At 35.3% G+C, this 25,862-nt stretch overlaps 1 protein-coding gene across 1 annotated transcript in view; it reads right to left on the bottom strand.

Moving 5' to 3' along the window:
• Positions 1 to 3,089: 3,089 nt before the first annotated feature.
• The window catches only part of CFAP47 (cilia and flagella associated protein 47), a 269,686-nt gene continuing 246,913 nt past the window's right edge, over positions 3,090 to 25,862 (bottom strand). Inside the window, exons 61-64 of the mRNA XM_027638424.1 lie at positions 24,045 to 24,216; positions 22,394 to 22,555; positions 12,802 to 12,970; positions 3,090 to 3,357 (exon numbers count right to left, since the gene is read on the bottom strand). Of these exons, the coding sequence (XP_027494225.1) occupies positions 3,136 to 3,357; positions 12,802 to 12,970; positions 22,394 to 22,555; positions 24,045 to 24,216 (725 nt within the window). The 3' untranslated portion in view covers positions 3,090 to 3,135. The remainder of the gene's footprint in view (positions 3,358 to 12,801; positions 12,971 to 22,393; positions 22,556 to 24,044; positions 24,217 to 25,862) is intronic.

The following is a 25,862-nucleotide window of genomic DNA, read 5'->3' as shown; positions in this document are numbered from 1 at the left end:
GTGACTTTGAAAAACTTGTTTTATTTTGTGAATGTTATATTTCTATAAATCAAAATATATAAGCGGGGTCAGTAGAAGTAATTTTAGATCACTAATTGATATTAGCAATTAAAAATTAAGACCTATTATTTACAGTAATAACCAGTATCTCTCCATTTATCTGAGATTCTGCTGTACCTGCACAGATTAATGTGAGGGGGGGAAAACTCCTTTTTTCATCCTTTTCAGAAGAAAAGGATACTGATGGTGTACTACTGTGGAGAAACCAAGTTTTGTTTTTTTTTTCTTCCAATTTCTGGTAGTGGTGGTTCTGATGTGGCATGAAGGCATAGAAAACATTGCGGGGGCATCTTCAAAAGCCATAATTTTTAGACTGTGTTCATTCTCTCCCATTGCCTTGTAAGAAGATTATGATAATGAATAGTAATTTAGGATTAATTCATAGCTAAATCATTTGGACTGCTTTTTTTTTTAGATCTGAGCCCTAACTGTATCAACTGTGTTTAGCTCTGTCTCCAAGAGTTAAATTCTTCTGCAGATTACATTTTTAAGGTGCAGGGTGATGGCAAACAGCTTGCCCAGCTGTTTTGAAGCTCAGATTTAATGGTGGGTCCAGAAGCTTTGAAGTGAATTCTCTAAGTTTAAATAACAAAAGCAGCATTTTGTAATCTTTTCCCATGCCAGTCCTTTCCTTCCACAAGTTGAAACTCTCATATTTTCAAAATGGCTCAGTAATTCTACTAAAGAGGAGGAAGTAAGTAAAGCATAAAAGTGATCATTCTGGAAATCCTCCAGTGCTGCTGCTTAAAATCTGGTTTTTAAGATATGTACTTGGAATTAGCCCTTGCATTATAAAGAATACTGTCACTACACTGATAGAAATACAAAGTATCAAGCTACGAAGTAAAAATGATTTTATTTATAATAGTTTATAGAGTCACCATAATCCATAAATGCATGCAGATAATATGTAAAACATTGTGGATATTACAACCACACAGCTACAATGGTCTTTATTTAAATCACCTTTGTAAGTATATTCTTAATATTAGAAGAATTATGCTTAGTTCTGTTTAAACTCTAAGAAATAAGAAAAATACAATAATTATTACACATTATGTCCAAATTCAACCAATAATGGTATATCTTGCATAACTCAGGACTGACCTTGTACACATTGAAAAAAACAAATAATTTTGTTCAGAAAGCATAGATTATGCATCTACCCCTTTTAAAATAGGTAATATAATTAAACTGTTCTTTTGAAAACATCCCTCAGGTATTATCCTATTGTGTATCTGCCAATGGGCTTTTTAGATGTTTGAGTGTATGTCAGAATTAGAAAATCTACTACGTGTAGCAGCAAGTGCAGGCAAGCAAATTGTGCATAAAATCTCTGGATTGAGCACCATGTAATTTTTAAGTGATTCACCTCTATGCCACCTGCTATTCTATCTCTGGGAGAATTACAAAATTTCAAGCATCTTGCTAAAAAGTGTCATTTTAAATAGGAAAGCATTACTTTAAAACAGCAAACCAAGGAAAACAAAGCTTTTACAAAGAAGTGGTGTCACTGAAATATTTCCTGAATACAAATCATTAGTTTTGAAACCGTTGCTGATCCATAAATTCTGATTTCTTGCAGTCAGAGAAACACTTGCTTAATTTATATATGCAGATAGAGCCTTCCTCTGAAATCTAGCTGGTTTTGTGGTCCCAGTAACATTTAAGATAAATATTGCAATAGCTTCTTAATATCTTCTAGGTATATACTAGATACCACTATTGACAATGTCTTTCCTGGGCTCTGCACTGAATTTAGAAGACTGATTTTATTCTTACTTCAGATTACCTGGTTTCTGACCAAAATGGGGCACACTGCATTTAAAATGAGATATTAAACAGTGCCATTGCTGGTTTATATGTTCCCAACATTTTCTGTAATAGCTTCTCTAAAATGTGTGGCATAAACAAAATCCTCAAGCACATTGAGGGTAAAATAGTTTTACTGGTGCTCATTTGCACTGACCTACATAGGTTGTTCTCAGGCTCCCCATTCCTGAGCAACGATGCTCATTCTGTATTTGTGCCAAGAAAGCACTTCATCTGCACCAAGCCAATTTTTTTGTAAAAGTACATTCTGCCATCAAAATAAAGGCACAAATACAATTTACATCCTGTTAGTAAAATCAGGAAAAACAATCTCAATGAAGAAAGAAGGCAGGGTTTACCCATCCAGTTATCTTACAAACACGTCTGTATAGATCTAATTTTCCACATTGCATAAAGAGCAAAGAAAACCTAAATTTCCATCTAAAGTCACCCAGGGATGGAAAGAATGGAAAGAGAAACGCATTAAGAATAGCACTGCTGATTTGTTTATTCTAGGGGAAAAAAGAAAATCTGTCTCCATTCCTCAGTAACTCTTCATAGCCTTCTATATTTCAATACTCTAAAGCATTCTGCAAAATGTATTTAACACAAAAATACTGATGATGGATGTTTTATTTTACTTGTATGATATGTATAACTATCTAAGATTTTGAAGTGTTATGGGATGAATAAAATAGGATTCTTATTTTATACAAAGAAAAGATGTCTTAATTAATGAAATTTTCCAAAGCAAGAGAATCTGACAGGTGTTAAAACTCTGGACATATGGCATGTAATCTTGTTTCACCTTAGCAAAAGATTGCCATCTTTGGGTAAGGATTTTATTGTGGAAGAGATCAAGGATTATTTTTTCTTTCTTGGTTTCCATGGGTGTAATATGCTGAACATCACATAGAGTGTTCATTGAGACTTCTCATTAAAGTCCCATTAAACTAATATCCCTCCTAGAAAGCAAAGTGCTAGTTTGAATTACCCAATTTTCAGGTATACTTTTTTTAAACTCAATTTCTTTTCTCTGAACTTGCTGACATCCGCATGATATAAATAAACTGTTACATAAGCATCCAAAATCCCTTATAGAAAAATAGGAATAATTACTAGGGCTCAGGCACACTGAACCTTCTGTGTAAAACATACAATCAATGCACAACATATGTGCTTAAAAAAAACAAACCCAAAAAAACCCCAACACATCCTCCTTTTATCTCAATTTATTTGTTTCCTCACCAGAAAATTAACAGATCATAACTTTCTCTGTTTTTTCCTCAGGACCAAAGGTGCCCCCTTGATTGGTGAGGATACTCCAGTGGTTATAAGTTTCCGATTTTCACGTAAATAATTGCGCTGTCGAACTGTGGATGATCTTATGTAAGTGCCAGTAGTAACTACTTTTGCTGCCACTGTAGGTGGTACATTCTGTGGAGGCAGTCCATTGATTTCATATGTCCACTGCATTGATTGTGTCTGAAAATAATGAACAGAGACATGAAAAATAATCAGGGATCAAATACCTTGAAAATTTGTCAGCGATTTAAGATGCTACATTGATTTCAAAAGATATTTATCCTTTTCCATGTAATGTACTGGAATAACATAGAATGAGAATTGCACTCCTGAAAGAAAGAACTGAAACCACATTTAGTTTATTCAGGACCAGGTGCAACAAAGATGAGAAATTTACCTTCCCTGGCTGATCTAAAATGCCTTTTTTATTCAGTAAATCCCATAACTCTCTATGCTTTCCAATAGTATTTAATTATTTCATATTATAATATAAATGCCTCAGGTTTATACTGGAGGACTTAATTGCAGCTTTGTTGTTGGTGATAATGGTATTCTCAAATGGTGAAATTTTTGCATTAGAGTAACGAACAAAACTAAGTGAAAAAGATTCTGAGTATGCACAAGAGAATTGCAGTTTCGTGTTGAAATCTTTAGTTTGAAGTGTATTTATGTGAATTGAAAATGACACTCTTCATTTGCTCTCTGTTTATAACTGGTCTCTAGGAAAAGAACATATGTTTCTATGTCATAACTTGTAATGCTTGGATACTTGATTCTTTCTGAGCATGTGGTTTTTATTCTTGCTACACATCCCATCTATCTGTACTTAAGGACTACTATTTCTATGAATAATAAGGCTGTATGACTGTGTACCTCCCATGCCTCATTTATGTCCTGAAGCAGAATTTTGGTTGCTAAAAGCTCATGTGTAACTTTTTCAGATCTTTCAATCATTTTTCTTTCAAAATGTATCACTTTAGCTCTTGAATGCAGGTCTTTATTCCAAGTCTTTAGCATTTTCCTGCTTTTACATCTAGGAGAAGGTATATTCCTGAATTGTAGTTTTCTTTTCTCCTTTTCTTAAAAAAAAAAAAAAAAAAAACCACCCAAAAAAACCCCCACAAATAAACAAACAACAGAAATATTGCAGACTCTCAAATTATGTTTATTATGTCCAGCTTTGTACCGTGCAAAAGAAGGCCAAACCATTGCTTGCCCACTTTAGGCATGCACTGTCATCAATTCCCTCATAGTTAGTGGCTGGAAATTCCAATTCCCCAGTGTCTGGAGCTTTTTTTTTTTTTTTTTTTTTTTTTTTTGGTTTCCAAGATAAAACTAGTAGGGAAGACTGAGTAAAAAATAAGGCATGGCATAGGTCTTTTAAAATATAAATGTGAAATTTGTTTCTTATACAGAACATAGAACACAGTGCATGAACATAATATATAGAACATATCAGAGACTTTGCAGCCTCAGAGTAGTGAGTTGTATGAAATAAGTGATATTTACAAATTCCCAAGGTCTGCCTTTCCACATTTGGCACAGCACTGCAAACACACAGCTGTGGTGCTTGTGGTTCTAGAGCAGGTTTGTTGGTACTATCCTGGTGTGTTGAACTACAGAGACATTGCTGGTAGGGTCACCTTTCTCTCCTGCTTCAAGTCATAAGGTTTTATCATTGCAGCAAGAGTTGTACTTTATGTAATTCATCTCCCATTTAAAACTAACTTAATCTTTAGAACAATCAATTGTAGATATCAGCATTACATCTAACACCATTTTTCATCCAAGGAAACAAAAGGTCAGAGAGGCTCTGTATACTTGGAAATCGATCTGGAAATCAGTGCAACAGTCCACCTCAGAGCTCAGGAGTTTTTCCCTCAGATAACAGTCCAGCCTCCAACATGGCTTTGTGCCCCATTTGCTCATTCCAGTTTGAGCATTCCATTTCTGCTTTGCTGCTGGGCATGTCAGTACACCAAGCAGATTTGGCCTACAGAGAGGTGCCACAAAAGCCATACAAATTGTGACAAATTCTCACATAGGATAAATGCTACCCAGCATTTCCAAAGTGTAGTGTGTTTATTTGTCTTGTTATTTATTGCATTCTGTCAATTAATTATGGTCTAGGTAAAGCACTACAAAAGCCATAGAGGTGAGCAGTCAAACTCTAAATTTCTCTACAGTCATCCCATAATTATAACAGCATAGAGAAGACGGGGGGAAAAAAAGCAAGTAAAGTGGCTCTTTGATGGTATTAAGTTTTGTTGCATGTTAGTTTTATATTTGCCAGTGAAAAAGTTTGACTAGATGTTTATCTTTGTTATCTTTCACATGCTTTTCCTATCGTTCTAATACCCTGTTCATTGCTAAAGTGTATTTAAGGGATATCACTGCAAGCAGTTTTGAATTTATATTGCAGATATTCAACAAGAAGAAGTTTCAGAACACTAAACTGTAAACTCTTCAGCACAGGCTTTGTTCTCTGCTATGTACTTATGCAGCATTGACACTATTTCACAGATATGCTGAACAGACTTACAGCTCTTAAATGCCATCACCATATGAATCTCTAATTGTAGTGCTTCTTGTCAGACAACTGGTTTTAACCAGCATTTTGGCGACTGAATATATACTTTTCTGCACCAATGTTGAAAGATTAGATGAGTTTTTTTGCTGTGTATTTTTAAAGAAACTTCAAAATTGGCAGTACTGATTTTACATAGTGCCTGCTGAATGACTCACCTTACTCCAATAAGATTAGTAAGCATGAGATCTTAGTACATATTTCACCATGTGTGCATAATTTTTCAAAATTTTCATTACTATTTTTCTAAAATCAAAATCTAATTTAAATTTAATATTATTCTGTGTAAAACAAGCAGATTAACTCATCTTTATTTAATACTGTGAAATGATCTAGTAACTCTACTGACTGCAAAGATAAATTCCAGCAAAAGCAGGTGCAACATGAACCAACATCAGTATCTTATGTCCAAAGATAAAGCTGTCATTTAAGAAAAGTGGGTCTCCAAAGTTAGCTAATTATTTTATTAACTTCAGTACAAAATGAAATGTTTTATCTCCCTTTACTACAACAGCTAACCAATTGAGTTGAAAGAAAATTTAACCTCAGGGTCATATTCACTGTGTGCAAGTCTCATTGATTATTCCAAGGTCAGAGAAAAGATCTGTTAGGTATTTTAGCCAGTAATTTAAACTGAGTATCAAGTTACTAAAAAAATTAATCTCTGCTCATGAAATCTACCCATATTATAACTGTACTGTCTATAGTGTTAGTAACAGTTTGAAGTGAGATTTAAACAAAAATGGTGGACTTTGCCATCTCTCAACTTCGTTTATCATCAGCATCAAATAACTGATATAGACTTCTGCGTAGTAATAACCTTTTGTTAATTTCCTATTTGCTATAAAGATATCTTAGATTGTATGTTCAGGGAAAAAAAAAAGATTGTGGCTTGACTTTGTGAAAAAAACTGCCTATTCTGTTGCTCTATCAGCTGTTCTGTGGCAGGAGACATTGGTATTTGCCTGATGGAAACTCATTGGGTTCAATGGGGAAATCGTGGGTGTTATGACATGAACCCTTTAGATAGAATCCATCAAGTTAAAAGAAAAAAAAAGGGCAATAACAACAAAACACTTCACCCTAATTTATCACCATGAATTATGGTAGTCCATCTATCGTAAATCATGTATCACCATCCAAGACAGTCGGAGATGGTCATTGTGAAGAAAGTGTACATTTACACAGTGACTAACTGAAAAAAAAATACAGTTGTTTCAGTTCAGCACTTTCTTCTAAAGGGGAAACGTGTTACACACATGGAAAAGAGTTACTATAACTGTCAGTATAACTTGGAGTAGTTCTTTGTTTAGCACTAGAAGCACCCAGAATTCAGTAATTTTCAAGACAACTTAGACTTCAGTAATTTTCAATAAACCTTAGACAACCACAAATATGTGTTTTACTAGAATACTTTATTTCCAAGGGTAAAATGTTAGGTTTTCAAAAGCTGCTGAAGCCGTAAGTATTTTCTTCAGCATAAGTCTGTTCAGCTGAACTTCAACAGCTATTCTAACCAATGAGAAAACTGCAGCAAGAGCAAGTCTACCAAGTACAAAATCCATGCAAGGGCCTCAGAGCTGCTGCTTTGGGTTTCCAGGTCAGACATGTTGCAGCAAAGGAAAACGTGGATCATGTTTCAGACTTTTCTGGAATGGCTGGGAAGAAAGAGACTTCCATACGATCATCTATATATGACTATATAATTATGATACAATATTTGATTTGCAAGCTGCATTTACTTGCCTCAAAAATAGGAAAAAAATTCCCAAATCAGAGGAACTCTTCCTATTTTTAAGGCAATGCAGTTTACTTTATCAAATTTGGAACAATTCTAATACTGTCTCTGGTAGTAACAAAGTCTGAAGATGAAGGCATTGAATCTGCTGCAATCTGTGCTATTGACTAGAACAGAATTATAAAAGAGAATCTCTATTAAGAAGATATATCTGATATAAACACAGGTATTTAAGAATCCCAGGCTCCCTGTGATGAATATCTAGGCCTATTTCACACGTAATTTAAGAAGAAAGACCACACCACATTCTGAATGTCCTTGACAATCTGAGGGAGGATTTCTTGCTGAAATGAATGACTTTTTTTTTTCAAAACTTCAACATTCCTGAACAGAATTGTGAAGAGAATAATAATTTGGCTCACTTGGTTGGAGTAATGGCCACCTGCAGAGCTAAATCGTTCTGAAAAATGTTTTTAAGAATTCAAAACTGAGCCACACACTGCCACTTTTTACTAAATAAATTATTTAAGTAAGTCATTTAACCATCTTGATGGCTGACTGAGTAATGTTCATGAAGTAATGTACTCAGTAAATACTGGTAACAGTCATAAAATAATTTATAAAAAAGTCTACTTTTTTTTTGTGTCCAACCCATTTGTACTGACAGCTCATGACTCAGAGGATTAATTTGCAAAACGCAGATCATCTATGTGTATTCACTGTAGGCTGGAAGTGCTATTGAATTACATGCTAATTAATTGCCAAAAAATGTTCATTAGGAGAGTGATAAATATTGGGAGCAAGGATCAGGAATTTCAAGGAATATTGTATGCCAGTTAGCTTCCAAACAGTGTGAACTCTGCAAAATCCAAATAAAATTTGCAAGACTTCCAAAAAACCCAAACCACAGGAAATTACAGGTAGTGCATCAAATATTTCCTGGCCCTTAATTTATGCTGCACTGGTGACAAGCAAATAAATGACCAATTATGATCAGTGTACATGGAATGAAATTAAACCAAACTTTTATGTGAACTGTGTAAGGGAAGAGCAGAGGCAAGAAAACTCCTGGATCAAAACAATGATAGTCCATTAAGTGAGTGAAAGAAAGGAAAAAACCCCAAAGCAATAAAAACCAAGTGATCTAAAGGCACTCACTCACCACCTCCCACAGGCTGACAAATTCCTACCCAGGCTCTGACAAATTTCTAATGAAGAAGATGGCTGTGAATAATTTTCTTAGGTTAGAGAACATTTCCAGATATAACTGAAATTTCCCTAATTGACTTCTGCAATTCAAATATTAGGTGTTTCAAAACATTGCTCAGAGGTTATGCAATCAAAATCCCCCAGGACTGAACACAGTCTTAATACCTTCATATAGCAATGGTCCTCATGTTTTTATCATCTTTTGGCATTATCAGAACAATAGTCTCAATAAGCAAAGTAACCATTCCTCATACTTGTGAATGAAAAATGTTGAGTATTGATTCTGCACTCTGCTTTTAATCATAAAACTCATGTCAACAGGTGATATTTAATGTGAAAGTATTTCATTCTGTTTAAGAGATACAGTTTAGAATAACATTAAACTACAGTAATTAAGAGGTCTACCAGGAACAAGGCAGAACGTGTTTCCACCAAGCTACTGAATATGTAATAGTACTGTTTCCTTTTAAGATATGCAAGCTTTCACAGACAAGTTTAGAGAAGCCACACCTGGGTACTGTGGCTGGCACACTGCATCATTTATTTCCAGAACAGCATGACAAATGGTTTTGATATGCTATCTTCCATAGGCTAAGTTAGTGATTATTCAGTAATAAAGGTGCACAAGCCTGACTTCTGGAGGGCTTGATAATGTTACCTGCAATCTGGTTCACTCTGACACCTATTTTATCATTTAAGACTTATTGTGTGTGCCTTCTGCTTTAGAATATCTCTGAAGTCTCACACATGAATTACAAAGCAATTGCTCAGGTCTCTAGCTGAATTCAACACAGTGAAAGCAAATTAACTGCAAACCAAGAGGAATACACCCTTTTCCAAGGATTTGCCAGCCTCCTGGCAGCTCCACCTTGTGCCTGGCCATGATTACTACCCCAAGAAGGCTTTGCAGAGCATCTCCCTGCTCCAGATGCATTTTGCCATCCCTCAGATCTGTTGGTTTTCTGTTCAGCTTGACAGGCACACCCCAGCTCTGAGATGTCACTGCAGCTGAGGAATTCCTTTCTTTCCTCACAGCATTTTATGGCTTATCTGAGAAGTGTGTTCTCTTCACTAATTTATCATTAGGGGTAATACTTCTTTTTTTTTTTTTTTCCAGTTAGAACTGTACTGTTTATGTAGGCAATTATAAATTTGGAAGTTGGATTATAGAACAAAGCCTATTAAAAAAATGCTCTTCAGGCACCGTGTCACTGTTTCTTACTTTAGCTCAATTAGGTTATGATGTTCTCTTTCAAAGCTACAAACTTTTTCAAAGAAACAAGTATGATTATTTTCCTTACTGGTTTTCTATTATATTTCATTCTTTGATCTACATACATTTTTAAAGTAATTTTCTATGTCACTTTTGCAAAATTAAGATTCCTAACAGCTATTTAAATAATTATCTAACTTCAATTGTTTTGATATGTAGCTGACTGAGAACAGAAGTTTTAATGATAGTTAAAGAACTTTAATTGTTTCAGCAAAGTAATTAAGGTTCCCTGCCATTAATAAAATCTACTGTAAGTATTCATGAATATTAAAGTCTTAAAGAAACCACAACATATCCCATGAAGTACCGAATATGTGTGCAGAAAATACAAAATAGGCAACAATATTTCAAATATATATATATATTTATATACATTCAGTTAATGAAATGTATACACATCCTAAGTTCTGGTAGAGGCAAACTGTAATATATATATCTTAATGCTAATTAGCTTCTCAGCATTGGGTTCTCAGCAGGGCAACAAAACAAAAAATTTGCATGTATAATATTTGAGTTTAATGTTTAAAACAAATGGGAAAAAGATGACTATAGGATCTTTCCCCATAATCCTAAACTCCTATTTTCCTTTACAACACAATTGTAATGATGAACATAAACTAAAGAACTTACACTGTCATCTCTGCTACTTTACAGCTTAATTATTGCTGTTCTTTGAAGCACACAAAAATTACAAGTCTGCTACTCACTATTCAAAGAATTTAATAATGAAAATATGAGATTGTTAGGACTATGTCTTTACCCTCAGAAATGCAAAAGAAATTTTAAAGCAAGAGTACTGTAGTCCTTTACTGCAGCAGTATCAGAAGAGAGGCACTGTAAAAGAAAAGAAGCTTCCTCACCATTTCTAAAAATAGCCCAAAGCCTCAGCCAGTACATTGGATAGAAAGGATACACGCAAGAGAGGTTCTTCAGTGTTAGCTCTAACATAATTGCATTTCACCACCTCCATTGTTATTCCCCAAATAAAAGTGATTTAATACCCCTTTTGCCATCTAACTAAATCTGTCTCTCTCAGGTCACTAATGAAAAGGATTTCAACAAACACAAAGGCAGAAATGAATATCAGGTATTCTCAACATGTCACCAAATTTAATTTCAGGTCAATGTTGAGAGCACAGTAGCTGAATTACACTCAGTTGCAGATGCTCTGGCTTCCATTAGAACTACAGGAATGAAACCTTGTGTGGAGAGGAAAGGGGGAAGTCTGGACTACACAAAAGGCTTACCAATAAGAGCAAAGAGAACACAAGCCTCATCAAAACATTACTGAAACCACTTAATACTTCAGTTAGAGTAAGAACCTTAGAAATATCTCTGACATACTGTGATGGAGTTATATCAGTCCAAAATGCACTTAAGAGCATCAAGAGTTCTCGATGTATTTTTCAACATACAGGAATAGACACAACCAGATGTGATATGATATGTGTATGCAACATGTATGAGTGACTGTTTTCCTACACCCACACACAGCACCAAAAGTGGAGATGTAAAGAGCCATATGCCTAGATCATAACCAGAGCCCAAGGTGTGAGTAGATGTAGGCTAAAAACCCAATTAGACAAAAGCCATCTGTACTGATAAATCCCAAAAAGGAAATAATGACCTTTGACCATTGTGTTTGTCCCATTCCAGACAGATTTATGGTTAAAACTCTTTGTTAGTGATAGAAGCTAAGTCAAGGACAAGCATAGCTAGTACATTTACATGTGTCGTGCCTAAAAACAGGAGTTTCATTCCAGAACTACATTAAATGTTTCTGAGCTCTGTAGCTCTGTAACACAGCATCTTGTAAATACCAAAGAGCATAGAATATATGAAGTCAGCTATCTTCTTTTTCAAATGGAAGAGTGATAATCATCACTACTGTTGATGTAAAGAGACTAAATTAATCAAACATTTAATACAGTAAAAGAAAACAAGTAAGAGGGATTAAAGTACTTTCTTGTTTAACCAGGATTTGAATTTTTTATTCACTGTTGTACAAGTTGTCACTTACAGAGATAAAATAGTAGAGTGATTTGCCATGCATCTTTTTATCAACTTTGTTTCAGCCATCTTGTTTCTTAAATCAATATTGCTGTTTTTCATCTAATATAGTAGCCTAAAAACATTGCCAGCGTGCACTGAATAGATTTAGAGTGCAAGTTATGATTTATAGAGAATGTGGGGTGTTTGCTGTTACTGTATGTTTTCGACAGATTAATTCCTGCATTCATATGAACATTCTTATTACTGAAGGGATAAATGCCTTAAAATGCCTCCTAACCTTTAGACGTACACAATATATTTGCATACAAATTATTTTTGCTTATTTTGAAGCTTGCTTGCAAAGAGCTATTCCTGGCTTTGTGCTCTGAAATTCTATCTTCTACAGTTTAGAACCTAGCTTCTAGTGCCTTTGATCCTAAGAGGTATAATACAATTAAAATCAATAACCTAGGCCTCACATATTCAATTACTCACATATTCAATATATTCTCCACCAGTTCTTAACGTGATTATTTTGATTCTTTGTGAAAGTCATGTTGTCTATGGAGTGGGGGCAAATATATCAAGGTAAGTATCTGTCTTTGATGCAGATAGCAAATGGATAACACAGAAATTAAAATACAATATGCTTTTCCAGCTTGTCACGTGCCAATTTTCAAAATTTAGTTTTACTCTTGTCCATTGTGAAGAGCAGCAAAATAATACGTGCAGTTGTGCATTTCAGTGCTGCTCTTTGATGTAGGATTTCTTTTCCTGCTTGCACTCCTGAAGGTGTATTTGTGTATTGCTCTCAGGAAGGCTCACCTCAATTACCAGTGTTGCTGTATGCTTCTTGCCATACATCCTTGGCTTGTATCCCACCGTTATATGGGTTCCCACGGTGCCTGCTGGGAGAAGTTCTCCAGCTTGTGGCATTACAAGGAAATCAGGATCGCTGCCCGCCAGGAAGTGTGCAGTGAATGGCTCCGGGGAGCTACGGAAAAGCACAGGAGGTTATTGAGGTTATTGTGTATTTTACAGTATCTTAATAAATTTTATCTGTGTTTAGGCTACCATAAGGTGTGACTCAGGAAAGAAGGCAGCCCATGGAATGAATATAGAATATTAATAGCATTCTTACTTACAGAGTAATTATTCTGTAGTAACTGTTTATTTATAAATATTTCTATTCTTCATATACAGGGACCTGCATACCGGTCTTCAATTTCAAACACATTCATATGCTATTATAAATATTATAATAAATACAGAATAATGATAGAATTTGCCACTAGAAAGATAATAATCATTTGACCTGTAAAGATATAACAAGAGTGATAGAAGTAAATTCCATATCAGAGTGAAAATCCATTTTTCCAATAAAAGTGCTCACTTTTCCAATCTCTAATCAAATAAAACTGACAGGCTACCTATTTTATCATGTTTTATAACCAGAACTGAATTTGCAATCTGGTAGAGTGTCACTAGATTAGGAGGGAGTTCTGAAAGCCTTGAAATGAAGATATGGAAAATAATAAATTTCTATGACTGCCTTTACATTTTTTATATCCCATAAACTGAACACCTTAAGATATTGCAATAATAATAATTAGGTTCCTCTATTGATATTATTTTATAGCTCTTATCACAAAGAATTTCTGTCACAGGTCCCGCAGATCTTTTCCAATGGCTTGTTTCATGGCAGTGCTGTTGGACCCAAAGAAAATGCTAATTCCTGGTCAAAACAGCAGATGAGAACAACAAAACAGTCTTAGGCCAATCCCAGACTGAAGCCTGCCTATTGCAGTTCCTCAGGGAGTCCTTGCCATAAATGTTCTCAGCATGAAAAGAATATTCATTTTTGTATTTTCTGGTGAGGCACTCTCTTTTTAGTCTTTATATGTGTTGCTGAGGACAAGTCTATCGCTATCTGGACAGAAAGAGAACATATGAAATTGGAACTAGAAATACAATGGGATGGTCAAAAATTAATCCACAGCACTTTACCACCGTACAGCAGGGCAAGTGTCATACACGCTTAGAGGGAACACATTTTCAGTTGATAAAACCTCAAGAAAGAAAAACTAATAGCATCCCAAATAAAAGCTGTTCAAATCTGTTTATTCATGGACTGTCACACCAGAAATAACGCTGCTTTTCAAAGAAAATGCTAACAAAGAAATGAAATTTAATATTTTATGGCAAGACATATCTCTACGGAAATGTCCCACATTTCCTGGACAAGCTCTGTTCTGTGGGTGGTAAGCTGGGCCTATGTCATCTTGTTTAAAAATAGCTCTCCTTTGGAATATGTTCTCACAAAAGGTTTTACTATACTCAAAATGCTCTCATGAAAAAAAGGTTACATTGTAGATTTATAGAAACAAACAGTGCGAGTGTAGAAAACAGAAACCAAAAAGCTTCTGTTGCTTAAAAAAAAAAAATAAAATTAACTGATATTTAGCAGTTCCATTAGACTTGGGTGCATCAGCAGATTTAGCCTAGCTTTTACTTTAGGTGACAGCAAGGTGGGCAAAACTACTGCATGTCTAAAATGACATTTTGTCTTGTGACATCAAACTTATGCTAACAATGTCTTTTTGTGGTGCCTAAAGTTGTGCAGCTGAGTTTATAGCCCTGGGCCATAAGCACTAATCCTGCTATGGCCTGAGTTCCCATCTGTGTGCTGTCTAAGCCTTGAATTTTCACATCTTTGTTTCCCACAAGGCCTGCTCAGCTGTGAATGCCTAGAGCATACTTACTACACAAAAAGAGCAGGTAGGGGTTGAAAAAGAAGTGACGGCTCTTAGGCTGAGTAGCAGAGTAGAGCACTCACCAAAAATGTCTGAGATAAATATTCAAACCCTCAGTCTGGAAACAGAGACCTGAACACAGGTCTTCATTTCTAATATCATTGCTCTATAGACTAGACTCAGAAACATTTTAAGACAGCACTTTATCTCCAATGTTCAGTCTGTTTTCCAGTGAGTAGTTAGGGATGACAACTCCTAATAAGCACTTTGAGTCTTCGTAAGACATACAAGAGCTTGACTTTGGCTATAGATGTAATGATGAGATGCTAAGGGAGATGAGACAGGGGACAGGCCACAGGACATAGAAGACACAAAAAAATAAGGATTTCAGCCTTGAAGAAATTGTTTCTTAGCAGGGTGCCACGCAACAGAGTCCTCAAAGCACTCAGAAAATACATAGGAGAAAAAGCTGTAGTTTTTGTCTGGATAGGGGGACCAGACAGTTAAAAATGAAACTGTCATAAAACTGATCTACAGTTGTGCATTCAAGATACTTACCAAGTCAGAGAAGAATTACCTTATTGCATCAACCTTGTCAGATTTTAGTTTTCATTTAAAAGTATGGAGAAAATAATTAAAGAACTTTAAAGAAAATCTGCATTCTTCTTGACAGCATGGACACAAGGTACTAGAGGCAGCTATAATTTTTTTCTGTGTTGTGTAAAATATATAAATACATGAAAATCTACGTGAACACATATAGTCACACCTAAAACCTCCCTGTTTCCTTCCCCTCCACTCTCCAAAGCTTGGCAGTTTTAAACAAAACAGTGTGGGTATTTATTGGATACAAAATGTTCCTCAGAGTAGAAACTATGTCCAAATAAGGCAAATAGAAATTCTGACAAATTAAATGGGTAGCCTTAATATGATCATAATATGATAGGCCAGGAGGGATTATGATGAAGATATAGCTAACTGTACAAAAAACAAGCAATTAAAAAATTACAATCAGAAACAGGAACCTTTCACAATGCCTGTAGTGCTGATAATTCATTAACTGTTTTAAAGATAAATCTAAAGATGTCCTCTCAAGAAAGAACAAAAGTGTTTTCATTGGCATCCATATTACATGGGTTACACTGGCACACTGGGTACCTCACTAGCATAAATAAATTGCTTTCTCATTCTCATCTTTTACACTAAAGAGAAACCTGGAGATCAAATTCCCAGAATACCACCTGAATTTCAGAATATTATTGCTTTCCATGTCTGTGTATTTAGTGTATAATTAAAAATTAATAATTATGTGTTTTAAAACTATTAAAATTTAATTCCTCCTTTTGATTACTCCCTCAGGTAAAACAGTTCTAGAGTCAATGTTTGGCTTGTCATTTCTAAGCCATGAAGGATGGTTGAGAGGCAGTTTGAATTTTTTCAAGAAGGTTTTTGTTTAACTCAAGGGTGGCAGATACATACTTTATAAAGTTTTATGACATCTAGAGTTTTGAAAACACATATGAACCAAGCAGAAATGAATTAGTAAATGTAAGGTCAGAGGCCTTATAAACCAGAGAAAGTAAATATATCTTCCCACCTCTGTGTTCCTGAACTCCTGTCATAATGCTTTGATACTTCTATCAGACTATATGAACTCTACCCTTACTTAAATAATGAACAAGAGTAAATATTAATTTGAATTGAAATAATAATTGGACAATGAAGTCATGGCAAGCTGGAAGAGATAAAACTGAGCTACTCTTCAATAGGCATATTTATAATTACTCCTTTAGTCTTGTTCTTAAATATCAGTCTGCGTTCATCAGCGTTCTTATGTTAGATAATTTTCAAATTATCAACAAAAAAATAGTAGCACCTTACATCTTCAACTAAAGAAAAACTTAAAATTTATGTTCCTGTAGAGATCATACTGCAAAATATAAAATACCTCAAAACATCTGAAACTATAAGCCTTTATTAAATAAAGGCTCAAAATAACTTTAATGTTTCTCTTCCTCAAACTACTGAAACAGTAAATTATTCCTGTAGAAACGTATTCCTTTACAAAACTCAGCATTTTGAAAAGCCATATATAAAAAGCAACACGTAGTGCTTTTGATCAAATGTTTGAGATTTTTTTTCTTTTTTTCAATAAAAAGAGAATAATAAAATATCTTAATCTGTAAAGTACATAACTGCTTCAGTAAATAAGGGATATGGTTTGAAAATGTTGCAATGTGGTTCCAAAAATAGTTAATCATAACTAAACTCACTTCTTGTAATTTGCAGTTAACATCTGTTGGATGAAACAAGAAATGTCAGTAATTACGTAGTCAAATCCTTTAAACTTATTAACTGTATGCATTTGTCAAATTCTGTAGAATTATTAGTGATTGGTATTATAGTGACTTGATGTGATTTAGATCATTTCTTACCAACTAAAAAATGACAACGGAAAAAAAATTAGGAACTCCTTGTTTATTATCAAAATTCATTATGTTTCATACCCAAATGAACTCTTGTTTAATCGACCACTCTAAATCCTAAACTCTGGACATTAGAAAAGATTTAACTCCAACTATCACTTCTGTGGCTTTGGAGAGCCTGGTTCTGAATTAAAGGACTTTCAAAAAATATGAAGAGACGTTGCATGACAAATGACTGTTGAGGGATGCTTCACCAACCTTGACACGGTTTTTTGTCGTGTACATGTTGTAAAAGCAAAGCAGGAGCAAAGCAGGTTTCATCTTCACAAGACAATTTCTGTCTCATTCCTGTTCTACCCATGGGTACTATATTTGCAGACTGACTGACTTTTCCTGCTAAAAGCAGTCCAGGTGACATGACTGGATACAGCCCCTGGCTAAATGTGTGACAGGTATTGTTTTACCAGGCAGGAAGATCATAACTTTTTGAAAGGTCTGCATCGTGTGCATCATTATCGATATTTTCCACTGGTCTCCATTCAGACTCCAAAAAATGGAGCTCAGTCAACATTTGTCCTTTGCAGCTGCCACTATGTGGGAGATGCTAAGATAAAGTATTCTAATTACATCTTTAGATTAATGGTAGAATTCTGCAGAACTGCTAACAAAGAGATTGGCAGAGGAATCCAGGCCTGCAACATGCACAGCAACGTGTGAGCGAACAAGGGAGAGGATGCGTGTGCTGAGAACTTAATGAATGCATTTCCTTGCAGCATACATAATTCTGGCTCGTGTTAGTTCTAAAGAAACACAGCAGTAATTACAGAAAAGCGGAAGTGGTTCTTAAAATTGTAACTCTACACGTATTTTTGTTTTTCCCTTCACAATTAGGGAGGGCACAGAAACAAAATGGGTTGCTCTCTAATTCCTCAGACAGAATTAACATTAATTTTGTGTGATCAAGAAATGCTTTTAATTGAACATTTATTCTATGCACTAGGAAATGTGCATAGAAGAAATAAGGAAAATCTCCATTGAAAAGTAGGTTAAGACAACTAACTCAGCACATGCAGTCATTTTAAAGCCTAATTTGGTCTTTACTCTCATCTCCCCAGCCCACCTGTTTGGTTGGGTTTTTTTCTCTTTATTTTAGCTCTGTTTCTATAATCAGGTGGAGCTCTGGATTTTGCAGATACCACTCTGTGGAGACCACATCAATACCACTCTGCTTTTGTGATAGCAGGTGCTAAGTATGTTTTTCTGAGGTGCAGTTTGAGTTTATTCAAGAAGTTTCCTTAATATAACAAATATCCTGTTTGTGAGAAACACTGAATTTGAATGACAGGTTGGGATGGCAAGATGGAAAAAATTTTACTGTATAAGGGAAACCATACGTGACTGAAATAATCACTAACAGGTGCACGGAAAGCCAGAACTAAACTGGCGAAAGGAGACTGTGTATGAGAAACAAGCAGATAGAACAAACAGTAGAGAATTATCCCCCAGTTTGACTGAACCTTCAAAAGTAAGGTAGTTTACAAAAAATTTCCAAGCGAATACAGTATTCATCTGTATCTATCTATCCACATATTTCATGTTGGCTACTGAAGTATTTGCACTGGAAAACAAATAAGGTAACATTCTATTGCAGCTGGACATCTGTATTTTAATGTGAAGAAATAAATTCAACTATTAAAATACTTCTATACAGGAATATATAGCAAGAAATAAGCTCCAAAACCCAGTTCTATATTAATACAAATGTTCTGATGCAAAACAAAATTGATTAAAAATATATTATTTTCAGTAAAATGAACAGAAAGGACTAGCTTTCTTAAGTATCACTTCGAGAATTTTTATTCTTTGTTTCAATTACAGGTTTCAACATAAAATAATGGACCAATAATTTGTGATGTATATCAAACAAGCTTCTATAATTTTCATTTCCAAGGATAACATTCTATACTTTTTGGTCAATACTGCTGTCATTCTGTAAACCATTCTGTAAACCAATACCTACATTGCATTTGGCATTAAAACAAACAGTAATGTTAATTCAAACAGAGGCTTGTACTAAAGCCAATTACCTCAGTGAAAATACTGCAAATGACTTCAGCTGGTGTTGAATTAAACCTACACTTATGATAAACCCTGAAAAAGGTCATCTATGAATGTTAAGAAGTGGTATAATTTTGTTATTTAGCAAGTGAAATCTGCTGATTTGATTCTAATCGAGCTTAATGCCAATACAAGAAACCATTCAACATGTCACTTTTGAATTTTTAAAGCTGAAAATAAAGTATTGGTATATTTAAATATCATAACTTTTCTAGGTGCAGATAGTTTTAAAAAAATATATTTGAGTTTTCCTCATACAACAAAACTGTTTAACTGCATTCTCAGTGTCTTTCATTATTACTGAAGCAGATATTGGGTGATTTCACACTGGGGTCATGTGTCTGTGAACTTTAAATGTACTAAGAGTGCATTACATATTTGCATGAACTCTCAGAGCTTTCATTATTGCAGATCATTGTGAAGAGTGTAGCAACTATCTCCCATTTGTAACTGTTCATTGTTCCTGAGGCAACTACATCAAAATCATTAATTCAGTCTGAAGCATTTTTAACACATTGAGGATTTTGCTGGGGAGGGGTGGAACTAAAGAGAGAAGCCCACATTTGAGTTGCAGGAGCTGTAAAGAAATGCACCCTGCTTGCTCAAAAAGCTGTATAGGTGTTCTCAGTGATGCTGTGCAACCTCTCTGTCCTGCCAGAAGCAGGAGAAAAAGACACATCTGTTTTCAAGCAGGTTACTCAGAAATACAGCTCTGTTTCCCCTACAGTTACACTCAAGGTAGCAGTGCCATGAACTACTGTCCAGCATAACAAAGGAAGACAGAAAGTATGTATATGCAAGGTGAAAAAACAACCACCTCTCTTTAAGTACCAGAACTGATTCTCTATAGGATTGTGCTGCTGATTGTTTACTTAAGAACACTCCAAGAGGTTGATCACTTTTTTCTAGGAGGATCTACAGGATGACACTCCATATACCATTTGAAACTTTTAAACCATGTTTTAATATTTCATTATTTTATTTTTAATCTAAGTAACTTGAGTTATTCAAGCATTAAATTACATCGTAATATATGGTTTTCTTATGTAATTGCTTTTAATCTGCAGGTTAGATATACTGAATGTTGGTTGGCTGAGTGTTCTACTTCTGTACAAAACCTCCACCACCAAAATCTAAGCAAATCAAAGATAAGATAAAGCAATATAAAACTTGCAGAGCAGTTCACAGAATTCACAGGATCACAGAATGGGTCAGGTTGGAAGAGACCACAGTGGTCCAACCTTCCTGCTCAAGCAGGGTCATCCCAGAGCACATGGTACAGGATTGCATTCAGATGGTTCTGGAATGTCTCCAGTGAGGGAGACTCCACACCCTTTCTGGGCAATCTGTTCCAGTGCTTGGTCCCTGCACAGCAAAGAAGTTCTTCCTCATGTTCCGTTGGAACTTCCTGGGCACCAGTTTCTGCCCGTTACCTCTTGTCCTGTTGCTGGGCACCACTGAGCAGAGCCTGGTCCATGCTCTGACCCCCCCCCCCTTCAGACACTTGTATATGACCTCTCTTCTCAAGGCTGAAGAGGCCCAGTTCCGTCAGCCTTTCCTCACAAGACAGATGCTCCAGTCCCTTAATCAATTTTGTCGCCCTCCACTGGACCTGCTCCAGGAGCTCCATGTCTCTCTTGTCCTGAGGAGCCCAGAACCGAAAAATGTTCTCCAGGTGATCCTCACCTGAGCTGAGCAGAGGGGCAGGATCACCTTCCTTGACCTGCTGGCCCTTCCTAATGCACAATGGGAGCAGTTGCTGGTACCATTTACAACACAGAACTTATTCAGCACATGCATTACACTTTGTATTTGATATGTATGGGAGGAACACTTGTTATACAAAATAAAACTGGAATTTGTTTAAGGCTAAAAGAGAATCTGTCGTCCATCGTGCCTCTTTCTTTATATAACTGTAATGACTCAGGTTTATAATACCTTTCTGGAGAACTTTAGGTATCTTCACTACTATCAAACACCTACCAGGAGATTACAGTATTGCCAGAGTAACTGCTTCATTTTTGCTCCTGAAACAGCCCATTCCACTGAAGCTGTTAACTTGAACACCATGATAGGAGCCTATTTCATAGTCCCCAGTAATTATCATCACTGACAGACATCTAAAACCTGGAACAACTGTCCATCTTAGAGGCACAGCTTTTGGAAATAAGCTCTTAAAAAACAAACAAACAAAAAAATTGGTTGGAACCAAAGAGATTTCCCGAGGGGAATGCTACAAAAGGATGTATCTATGATGGAAGCTAAGTGTCAATCTGCATGTCTGGCACAATTTTTATATTTATATAGGAAAAATAGTTAATTTTAAAGGAAAAAAAAGAAACTTCAAAACTTCCATAAGCTAAATAGATTGCAAGTATCATGATTCTTTCAGGTTCACTGTTTACTATTTTAAAATTCACCTATCATTATAACACAATTTATTCCTTGACTTCCTGCTGTATACAAATGACACTATGAGTTTGATATAACTTTGTGAAAGCCTGAGAAAATAATTGATAAAAAATTGTAAAAAATATATTAACAGAGATTTCCGCAGGAATTTTAAAAAAGGAGAGCAACAAAATACTGAAGAAACACACCATTATTTTAGTTGGTGGAAGGACAGAGTAAAACTGAATTCATAACATGCTTACATAATACACCAGGAACACTATAAAAAGAATGGCACATTTAAAACCTTTTAAAGCACAATGCAAAGGAATATTCTTGGTGTAAGCATTAAGTACTTCGAAAAAAATCTATTAGTGAAAACATTAAGACTTTCACAGTGAGCCTTTAATATCACAACACACCTTCCCTCCCATTGTATTACACATTTTAACACACACCCAAGCCTTCTACCGCAAAACTAAACTCATAACATAAACATTTGGATGTATTCCATTTGAGAAGCCAGAGTCAAAATATAGAATGTTTCTTTTTTTCTATAGTGCAGCTTCAAAAATCACATTTGCTACTTGATGTAGTACTTGAAATTAATGACGAAATTGCTGAAGCCCATTTATGTTTCTGTTGCCCAAATCTATTCTAACTGATGTGTTTGAGTGTGAGTTGTACACTCAGAAAACTGCATAAATACTTGAGCATAAGTACTTTTACCTTGTCTGGCTTGTAAGCTTAAACCCAACTACAGATTCCTTATTCAGGCCAACTGCTTCAATGTTGATGACATCGTCTACTTCTGGCTCCGTAGCAATGAACTGCAGTGGAAACTTCCAAGCACCTCCTGCAGTCCATTGTATCATGAGAGTTGCCTCGTTCCTTAAAATTTCAGATAAAAACATTCAATACATAGAAAGACACTATAAAACATAAACGGACTAAATTATGGCCAAAATAAAGCTTGAGCGTGTAGAAGTAAACTACAGTAAAATTAAATACAAATTACTTTAATTTGGAATATATCCTTAATTTTGCAATGTATAGTATATATCAGGTGCACTTGAATGGAATGTAGACTAAATAGCACTGGATATTTACAGCAAAGTACAAAAAAGAACATAATATGAAAGAAAAATGACTGGTACAGCTATGAGATTTTATTATTCTTCTGCTTACTCTCTCTTGAGTTTAACAAATTTAAGTAAATTTGTTTTAATAATTATTCTTTAGTTATTGTGGTCTTAGAGGAGAATCTTGTCCAGAACATGTTAGCAGTTCATATTAGAATCAAAGAGATCTGACAAATGTCCATGTACTTTATAAAAATTCAGACTCTGATGTCTTTAGACTCTCTAAGAAAGCAGTTGGTGCTGTAGATTCTGAAGATAAAGAAACAAATTAATTGCAGTCATTGAGTCTCTGCATGAATCCTGATAAGTCTCAAGTATCCAAAGAAAAAATAAACCCAAACCAAATCAGAAAATAATAAAATAAAAAGGACAGAGTAGAAATAAAAAGGGTTTCTAAATTACCCCCTCTCTGACACAGTGACACTGCATGCAGTGGGAGGATAGTTTTTTCCTAAAGGTTTGGTCGTTGTTTAATTCATTAACCTTCTGGACTGCTGCAAGTAAAGAGTAACTCCTGCACCCTAAAGATAACCTTTTTGCATGCAATCCATGATATTCAGCAGTGATTGCTCCCTAGCACTCCTGGTAATGTTGGGACTCTGAATTCACTGTGTGCCTGCATTTTACTGAAGTTTCTTTCCAACCTCCTCCCCACACACATTTCACTGCTTCAAAAGAAAGGTACAACTTCCCTCTCTCCAAAAGGAGGTCCCTTCCATAGTTTCCTTTTAAAGAAATGGGACGTGCCAATGTAAATCAAAGAAAATCCATCATTCTCACACCACAGCTATAAAAGAGGATAATGTTTTCCTGTGGATCATTGTTACCAGAGCACTAGAGACTAAATTCAAATTTAACTATCCCATCCAGCCAAAGAATATGCACACATGCTCGTCTAGGAAAAATTTTCCAAGACTGATAGACCATCTTGTCTGTATGCTTTTCATGAAATTTGAGAACAACTAATTTCCATTGAAAGTCTTTCAATACTCCAATGTTTAGAAGTAAAATGGGCTTCCACACAGGCTATGGAAGCAACCCAGTAGAACTATCTCACAGGCATTAAAAAGAAACACTATTATCATACTGAGAAGCAGAAAGTGAGAAAATCTAAAATAATAGATCTCAGAGGTGAAAACAAAACGAGTAAAAGAATGAAGGGAGGTGCTTATGTAGCTAAAAGTGATCAGACAGGAGTTCATTACATGTTCTCTTGGCAATAAGGAACAGGAGCTTACCTCATTGGTTTGTTAGGTGCAAACACTACATTAAAGATGAGTGTTACTATTCCAGATTCTGTATCCCACTCTTTTTGAACCAGATGCATACCAACCAAAGATTCAAGCTGAGATCTAATTTCATTTGATTGATATTGCAATTCATACAGAAACTCCGCTGTTGCAGAGAAACCTAAATGATACAAGAGAAAAAGATCAGTCTTATTCTCACAGTTGGCTGCCTATGAGTTACAATTCTTTCATTTGTTACTAAAAATGACAGACAAGTAAAACTAGTAATTATCTAAAACTTGACTGATTTCCTTCTGACTTCATAGCAAAATCTTCCCATTTCATATGACAAGCTACTTAGGCTATGCAAATGATTACAGCAATATTGTTCTGACTACCACTTCTGCATTATGCTGAGATATTTCTAGTGCATCAGGCAAATGAAAACTGCAAGAATGTAACACTGGTTTTGAGTCATACCACTGGGACAATCAAAAAAAAAAAAAAAAAGCCATTAAGGACATGAATGCCACTGATGGCTGCAAGCCTGAGAAACAATACAGAGAAATAGTGAAGATGTCACTAGTAGCCTCTTCTCCCCTGTAGCAACCATGATAAGGCCAAGTAGTAATGACATAAGAATAAACAGCTGAGCCTCTTGAATAATCAAATGTGTCCTGCAGCTGTAATAAAAAAACCTGAGATGTTCAGTACACAGTAGTAATTTGTATACAGAACATTTTTATGAGGAAAAGAAAATCAAGCTGCTAATCTATTCAAAAGTTTTACACATTTTATGGGTGAGAAGTGCTTTAATACAACACTAAATCCTACAGGAGATTTCGTTTTACTGTGACCACATATCTCAGGACACATTTTGAAATTGCACAGCTGAGTACAATGTGTTGTACAGAGCTGCTGTGTATCCATCCCTGTACACATATCCCAGCTACAGAGTGCCAGTCAGCTGCAGAGTTAATTCCCAAGGCCTTCTGACTTGGAATTCTAAAATACAGTCTACAGATTTGTTTATATAAAAAGTCAGAGACGATGTACTGTGAGATAGTTGAGGAAAACCCTATTTTGCTTCTGCCAATCTATAAGACTACCCAAATTTAACTGAGTATTAACCCTTCTTATGCTTCTAGTCCTTCCTCCTTCTCTGAAACGTTCAAATTCCTTCTTCTCACTTCATCAGTTGACAAAAGGCGTGAACCTTTGTTGCCTTGTTTTTGAACACACAGATCAACCCTCAGAAATGCAGCAGCTTATATTGAAACATTTCTAACTCTTCAAAGTAGATACTTCACAAATCTCTGTACAATTCCTACTAAAGAGGCACACAGAGAAGACAAATATTATTCCCAACATATGAGGTTATCAGTCATAGTAGATACACACTGCATACCAAATATACAGGATTTTCATATATTAATCCAACTATCATATATGCACTGTATTACAATAAATGTACTTTGTTACAATGAAATTAAACATGAACATTTTTCCTACAGTTTATAAAATTTAGGATCATCCTACACTGTTCCATGCTTTCCTGTTTCTCTGTTTGAAAAATATAATTCTTATGCCAAGCATTGATTCTAACACAGCCCAAAGCTTTTAGTAGTCACCCTAAACAAATGTTAGAACATGAAGATTAAGACACTGACAATCAATAGGAGAGAAAGGATGACATCATTTGGAGCATTCCACAGTGAAAAAAATCTCAACTTTTGAGCACGTGTTTCTTTCAGCAGTTATGCCACACAATAATACTCAGGAAAATCTTATTTTATAGTTCAGATACTAGGAAGAAAACATTGTGAA

Source organism: Corapipo altera, unplaced genomic scaffold (genome assembly GCF_003945725.1).
Source record: "Corapipo altera isolate COAL_440 unplaced genomic scaffold, ASM394572v1 0, whole genome shotgun sequence".
Classification (NCBI taxonomy): domain Eukaryota; kingdom Metazoa; phylum Chordata; class Aves; order Passeriformes; family Pipridae; genus Corapipo; species Corapipo altera.
Note: the sequence above shows the minus strand (reverse complement) of the source record. Positions and strands in the feature narration are given on the sequence as shown.